The 8,447-nt window shown below is 39.2% G+C and overlaps 1 protein-coding gene across 1 annotated transcript; it reads right to left on the reverse strand.

The window, feature by feature from the left end:
- Window positions 1-5,652: 5,652 nt before the first annotated feature.
- On the reverse strand, window positions 5,653-6,444 carry LOC133832762 (uncharacterized). Its single transcript, XM_062263066.1, has one exon. It carries the CDS (start codon window positions 6,442-6,444, stop codon window positions 5,653-5,655), a length of 792 nt encoding a protein of 263 aa, XP_062119050.1.
- Between the last annotated feature and the right edge of the window lie 2,003 nt (window positions 6,445-8,447).

Raw genomic sequence — 8,447 nt, forward strand, 5'->3', positions numbered from 1 at the left:
TCGGGGGGGGGGGGGGGGGGGCTAGCTAGAGCAGGTTGGCCACGCGAGCTCCCCCTAGATCTCCTCCTTGAACCATCGCAGGCTCTCCTGGGTACATTATATGGTGGAGTCGAACTTGGGGTTGAAGTTCTGACTGACCGACTGACTCATTGATGGGCCCTGGGAAAATCATCAAACATAGTTTCCTGGTGATGGTGCGACATGGGCGCAGAACTTGGGGTTGAGGTTCTAACCAATCGACTGGGCTTGGCTGACTATCCCGGGGGGGCTTGTGAGTCCTGCTTTGCCTCTTTCCGACGTTAACGTCAGTTGCAAAAGGGTGTAGCCGGGCCAAGACTTCCTCGATTTTCTTATTTGCTTTGGCTAGATGGCTCCTCAACTGCATGTTTTCCATTTCCATTGCTGTTAGGTAACCCAGGTTCAGATTTGGCGGTAGGAGCGTTGAACTCCCAGTGTCATCGTGGCCCATCGGCTATTTCCCCGATCGTTGCTGAATCTCTGGGTCTTGTTCATTGGATACGGCAGTATGGTGAGCCTCTTGCCCACCATGTTGATCTGCCTCGTTACCATGTCTCGAACGAGTGACCACCATGATAAATTTTTGTGATAGCACTAATCTAAATCCTCTCAATGAAAGCACCAAACTGTTGACGCAGTTTTTCGCCAACAGTGAATTAAATGAATAACTAGGATGGATTAGTGCTTAATGATAAACCGTAATAAGAAAATGATAATACTCAAGAATGTTGGAAGCCAAGTACGGAGAAAAATGATCGCTCCTTTTTACGTGGTTCGGAGGTTAAAAATACCCTAGTCCATGAGTCAATATTATTGATCTATCTCTTGCTATTTTTACAGAGTATCTGCATTACACAAAGAATCCAACCCCTTGCACTACCCAGGATCCTGGTATTTATAAGAGATTGATCTATGGATAGGTATTGGGGTCATCCCGTGATCTCTTGATCCTTCACATCATTTCTGTGACCTTGATGATTAACATCTAAATTTTACACTAAGGTGTGGTCTAATCTGTCAGATAAAAAAGGTAATGGGCCGCATGGCCCTAATCAGGCGTGTGATGTCTGATCACGCACGTTTAAATTGCGTATCTGGGAATTCAAGAATTAAACATACACGTGATGTCTGTTATAGGCACGTTTATATTGCGTGGTCAACTTTATAAAGACCCTGGGGTACGTCAGGCCTCTGATGTACCACGACCTTAATTTAAAGCTAGCTCGTGTCTTTCGGTGCCATGTTTATACAATTGTTCCAGGTGATAAGATGCTAAATGATTCATCAGCTCGAGCTATTTGTTTAAGGGATCGTACCAAATTTCTCCGGATGAATGGTGAACACGTGGTGCATTGGCTATGGCTTTTTGTTAGTTCGCTTTGCCCAAGCTGCCTCAACAAAGTACATGCTGATATTCAGGGCGTACATAACAGATGATCATTTATAGATCAACCTAAATCCTGAGTGTTCATGAACTCCTGTTTATGTTTTTTAAATTTTTGATTCATTCGTTAAGGTCTCTTCATAGATTAAGGTGAATGACTTTTGTTTTGGAGATTTAATATCATGGATGGCTGGGAACATGTATCAACAATACAAAATCTAATCTTTCCTAACATATCGTATATTGGTTCCCTTAAGGGTTAATTCTGGAACTGAATGATTTTGAGTTCAAATCTATAATTAGATTATAGATTAATTATTCACTAGTGAATTAATGGTACTTAAGGAATAAGAAGTAAATTATAAAGGTAAAATGGTAATTCTTCCATTCTAATTTATGAACTAATTAATTAGAGGGTTGAACTATTGTAAGATGGTTGTATCAATGGACAACTTAAAATAAGATTTCTATAAAAGTATATCTATAACATAAAGAGTTCAATTATGAATTTATAGTGGAGAAATATCAGAATTAATAAATTAACTATTATGATTAAAGAGTTTAATTATTTAGTTTTCTATGCACTAAATTAACTATTAGGATTAAAGGGTCCCCGAAATGGCTCAAACAAACACTGACAAAGATAAATACAAAAATGGGCAAAATGACTTATTTGATAAGTAAAATATTTTTCTATTCACTAAACATAATTATTGTATAATTATGTGTAATTAGTTCATTGAGAATTAATTAATCATTTGATTTAACAAAAATATAATTAATTTTGAATTAATTTATTTTTGGGAATTTTTTTTTTTTGATCAAGAAAGAAACAATCTTTATTAATCACAACCGAATTACAAACCAACCCCTCAAACAGAAGGGAACAAAAGCATTAAACAGAGGAAATTTTCCTCACAAAGACCAACTCTTTGACTGCTAGTTTCCTTTGAGACAAGTGATTACATCTGTAGGCAATATCTGTTTTTATCCTTTCAACTATACACTCAGCACTATAAGAAAAATGATTAAAATAACAAGAATTCCTATTAAACCAGATATAATACACTGATGCAGAAAAGGCAGCAGCCACAATCATAGCAGTAACATCACTTCTCATATTCCCAATCCATTGAGACCAATCACTGAACCTCAAAGGCAAACAACAACCCAGCCAACTATGCACCAAACGGGCAACCATCTGGGAGAAATTACAAACAAAAAACAGGTGCTCATGGTTTTCGGTATCAGACTCACAAACTGGGCAGAGAGTGCTCTCAAGCTGGCCAAGCACTCTGTTCAGGTGGTCCCGAGTTAACAACCTGCCATTCACCGCTTGCCAAGTGATAAATCTGTGTTTTGGCACACTAGTTCTGTTCCAGACAAACTTATGGTAGCTGACCGGATCCATCTGAATACAATTCAGATACAACAAACCAGCTTTAAACCTTCCCTGTCTAACAGCAGCTGCAATGTCAGATTGAGAAAAAACTTCCCTCAGCAAACAAATTTTCCTCCAATACCAGCTGATATCAATCTTGAGTTTGTACTGCCAGAGCTGTTGTCCCTTTAAATAAACGAAATTTATCCATTTTACCCAAAGCATATCAGGCTTGTTACTGATCTCCCAAACATACTTAGCTAGCATGGCTTTGTTCCACTTAGATCCCTCACCAAAACCCAACCCTCCAAGCCTTTTCGGCAGACAAGCAGTAGTCCAAGAAGTAAGGTGGAAATTGCTTCTAGAACCATTATTGCCCCAAAGAAACCACATGCACAGCTTATCAATCTCTTTAACAATGCTTTGGGGAAGAATGAAAATATTCATCCAATAATTCCTCAGTCCCAACAAAACAGAAGTTATTAATTGAACTCTCCCTGCATAAGACAGATGCCGGCTAGCCCAAGTATGAAGTCTTAACTTGATCTTTTTAAGGATTTCATCACAGTCAGCCATTTTCCACTTAGTAGGACGCATTGGAACCCCCAGGTACTTGAGAGGGAAAGTTCCCTCATCCAGCTGCAATAATCTCAGAAGCTGGAGCCTGTCTGCCACCGAAACCCCTCCAAAAAATACCTGGGACTTACTCGAATTAGCCCTCAAACCAGTGCTGTTGCCAAATTCTTCGAAAACCTGCTTAAGCACCTGGACCGAGCCACAATTAGCCTTGCAAAAAACAACTAAGTCGTCAGCAAAACAAAGATTAATAATCTTGAGGCTTTTACACAAAGGGTGATAATGAAACTCTTGATGATGATGAGCACCCAACTGAAGCAACCTCGTGAGATATTCCATGATCAAAACAAAAAGCAAAGGAGAAACAGGATCCCCCTGACGAAGGCCTTTAACACCCTTGAAACCTCCCTGTAATCTACCATTCATCACCATAACATAAGAAGTACCCCGCAGACAGACCATAACCCATTGAATGAAGCGAATTGGAAAATGATACCCAATGAGTAATTTCTCAAGAAAGCACCAGTCAACTGTATCATAAGCCTTGCTTAGATCTATTTTCAGAGCACACCTAGGAGAAGAGTTCTTCCTATTATAGTTCTTGATCAAGTCTTGAAAGATGAGTATATTATGAGCTAACGATCTCCCTCTAACAAAGGCACCTTGGTTTTGACTAATCAAATGAGGAAGAACCTCCGATAACCTGCTGCATATCATTTTGGAGATACATTTATATAGAGTGTTGCAGCAAGCTATAGGCCTGTAATCAACTGCTCGGCTGGGATTACCTGTTTTAGGAATCAAAGCAATCATAGTTTCATTAAGAGATTCAGGAATCCTCCCATCTCGAAAGAACTCCAAAACAGCTGTAGAGATTTCATCTCCAAAATCCATCCACATAGTTTTGAAAAACTCAGCCCCAAATCCATCTGGGCCTGGGCTTTTTACACTAGAAATACTGAAGAGGGCCTTCTTTACATCAGATTTGCTAAAACTTCTAGTCAAGTTTAACTGCTGTTCTATACTCAGATAAGATCCATACTCCATACACTTAGCATTAAAAGAACCATCAGCTGAACTAGCACTGCCCATATAACCACGAAAATGACTCAAAAAATGCTGAACTACTGCCCCATAATCTTCAACTATTTCCCCTTGATCGTTCATAAAGGAGACAATACGATTCTCCTCCCTTCGTTTTTTAATGCATCCATGGAAATAAGCATTATTATCATCCCCTTTCTGTAACCAAGTAATTTTGCTCCTTTGTATTAAGAAACTACGGTACCTTTAAGCAATCTCTTGATAATGCAAAGCTGCAGTTTTTTCAGCCTCCTGAGCAACTAAATCTGATGGAGTAGCTTGAGCTTTAGTGAGAGCCAACTGATAATCACTTTTAGCCAAGTGAAAACTTTGTTCAATATCACCAAATTCTCTCCTATTGAACACTTTCAGCACATGCTTTAATCTGAGAAGCTTCCTAGTCACACCCAACAAACCTCTCAAAGCCAAGGGTTTATTCCAATTCTCACACACCAACTCCTTAAACCTTTTGTGAGAAGTCCAAAAATTAAAGAACCTGAAAGGTTTTGTACCCAGCGATCCTATCTTGAGAAATTTAATGAGACAGAAGCAATGATCCGAGTAAGTCTCCCAGTGAAACTCTGCTATTGAATTAGGCAGCTCATCAATCCAATCTTCATTAATAAAAGCATGATCTATCCTTGAATAGATCCTGTCCTCACCATCTTGTTTGTTGGTCCAAGTAAAATTGGAGCCTATTCTCTTAATAGAAACCATATGAGACATGGCAAGCCAGGCATTAGAATAAACTAATTCAGCTGAGCTAATAGGCCTCCCTCCTACCCTATCATCAAAATTGAAAACTGCATTAAAGTCTCCCATAATCAACCAAGGCCTATGCATAACTTGAATGCAAGAAATCCCCCTCCATAGCTCTAATCTCTCTTCAATCGTATTAAGACCATAAACAAAGGTAACCAAATACTCCTTCAAATTGCCTGAGAATTTTATTGAACAGTGTATCATTTGGCAGTGATCAAATAATACCTGAACCTTAGCAAAAGCTTTCCTCCATAACACCAAAAGCCTACCTTCCGAGTTTCTACTGCTGTAGAAATCCCACCCACAATAAAGATTACCCATCATATCTTCAATTTTTTCCTTTTTCAGCTTATTCTCCAACAAAACTCCAATACCAACTTTATTAATCCTTAACACATTCAGGATAGCTAATTGCTTCCCTCTTTTATTCATACCCCTCACATTCCAACTAAGTAGATTGGAGCAATCCATCTAGATTCAAGTCATCTAAATGCCCACTCGGACCACCTATCACTTGCTCTTGAAGAACTTTAAATGCATTCTGCTTCTTAGCAATCCCAGGCCTATGCATCTTCCCTTTCCCTCGAGAATTCCCTGTCTTTTTTGGCACTTCCCAATTCTCCTTATTATTAGGATCAGGAGACAAGGACAAAACCTGAGAAGTACCAACAGTATCCCTACCAGTAGTGATACTGGGATCACTACCAGTTACTTCAGTTTTCCCGAAGTCTACCTTAGATGAACCAGGATCTTTGGCTGAGCATCCTGTAGATTGATCAGCTGCAACAGCTCCTAAAACCGAAGATACTCCCTCTTTTTCCAGAGCTGCTACCTCCTTCTTTACCCACCTATTGGAATCGATTTTCTTGCATTCAGCCATGTTATGGCCATACCCTTTACAGTTATTGCACTTAATGGGCAGCCACTCATACTCAACAAATTGCTCTTGAACTTGACCCCTTTCATTCACAAAATAAATGGTAAAAGGCGGGTTATCAGATATTTCCATTTCCACTAGAATTCTCGCATATCTAATCATCGATCGCTCCTTAGTGAATTTATCAACCATTATAGGTTTCCCTATAGTGCTAACCAATGCACTGAGACATTTCTGGCCCCAATACTGAAGACCAAGATTAGGTAATCTGATCCATAAAGGAACCGACCTAACCAATCTGATAGTATCGAGATCTTGAGTCCAAGGTCTCACAATCACCGGTTTCTTGTCAAAATGCACCATACCCGTTTCCAGTACAAAGTCCCTAGTAGCCTCATCATTGAATTTCACAATGGTCAGGCCTATATCCTCACAATACGCTCAATTCCCAGATGGCCCCAAACACGTTTCACAAACCCTTCAAAGACTGTAAATGGGGGGTTGGCTCCCATCACCATACAGATAACAGCTGAATTCCAAGATTGAGCTTGTTCAGCAACCTCATTCAAATCTAGCTGAGCCACCTTCTTTCCTTCTTTGACGATAGGCTCCTCATAATGAAGTTTAGCTGCCTCACTAATCGTCTGCTTGTCCTTAAGTTTTGCCCAGTGTGATTGAGCAGAACCAATGAAATCTTCTTTCACAGACCCTTCCATTCCATTAGCAATCGACGATCCATCAGCTAGGCAGGTATCAAAATCACCATCAGAAGGGACCAGACCCTTCGCAACAGAACCCTTGGCCAGACTAACGGCCTCTTCAGATACTTGCAGCAAGGGATCTACATTAGACGGCAACTGATCCACCCCAATCTTAGGGGAAGGAATTTCCTCATTTCGAAATCTGGATGGAGGCTTCCGAGTGACCTTCTTCTTCTTCATCGGAGAGAAGCCAGAGCACTACACACGCCTTTTAGTTGTAGTATGTTTTTTTTTTCTATTATAGTACTTTATTTTATTTTATTTTATTTTATTTTTTGGGAATTTTGGTATTTAAATAATGATGAAAAAATTGGGAAAATCACATGCCCTCCCTGGCATGGGTTGGACTGTACATGCTTAATCCAACTGAAAAATCGCTCAATAATTCTGAATTATTCAAAGTAGCTAATCCACAAAGTAACAAAAGACAAAATATTTATAAAGAAAATGACACGTATCTTTGGCACTTAAGATTAGGTCATATTAGTCTAGATAGGATAAAGCGGTTAACTAAAGATGGACCTTTGAGGGAACTAACAGTTGGAACCCTATCGGTTTGTGAATCCTGTTTAGAAGGAAAATTGACAAAACGACCTTTCACTTCAAAGGGAAATAGAGCCAAAGAACCGCTAGAGCTTATACATAGTGATGTATGTGGTCCAATTAACATTCAAGCTCGAGGTAGTTATTAATATTTTGACACATTTACTGACGACTATTCTAGATACGGTCATGTCTACCTAATGCTTAAGAAGTCAGAAACTTTTGATAGGTTTAAAGACTTCAAAGCCTTAGTTGAGAAGCAATTAGGTAAATCTTTAAAGACACTCCGATTTGACCGTGGTGGTGAATATTTGGATTCTAAATTCAAAGATTTCTTGCTAGAGCATGTTATTCTATCCCAACTCACAGTACCTGGAACACCACAACAAAATGGAGTCTTAGAGAGAAGAAACCGGACCTTGTTGGACATGGTCAGGTCTATGATAAGCTACTCTTCATTTCCCTTATCATTTTGGGGATATGCACTTCAAACAACTAATTACATTTTGAATGTAGTTCCGTCCAAAGCTGTGACAAAGACACCACTAGAATTATGGAATGGAAATAAACCTATTTTATGACATTTCCGTATTTGGGGTTGTCCTACTCATGTGCTAAGACCTAAATCTGGAAAACAGGATTCAAGGTCTGAAGTGTGTATATTTGTGGGCTATGCTCCAAAAACAAGAGGCATATATTTTTATAGTCCAAGTGATCAAAAGGTATTTGTTTCAATGAATGCAACCTTTTTAGAACACGACTATATGAATGATTTTAAACCTCAGAGCAAAGTAGTTTTACAGGAACTAATGATAGATAAAATTTCATCTCCATCTTCTTCACCAGTTAATGATAAAACAACCAAAGAAACTACAATCCCTGAAAAGGAAAAACCAGTGCAACGTCGTAGTGGGAGGATTGTGAGACAACCTATTCGCTACGAACATGAGGCACACATTCTTGAATCAGATACTGAAAAGGACGATCTATTGACTTTTAAAGAAACAATGGAAGACCCTGATGTTGATAAGTGGCAAGCTGCCATGAATCAAGAAATGAAAT

Source organism: Humulus lupulus, chromosome 4, assembly GCF_963169125.1.
Source record: "Humulus lupulus chromosome 4, drHumLupu1.1, whole genome shotgun sequence".
In the NCBI taxonomy this organism is placed as follows: Eukaryota; Viridiplantae; Streptophyta; class Magnoliopsida; order Rosales; family Cannabaceae; genus Humulus; species Humulus lupulus.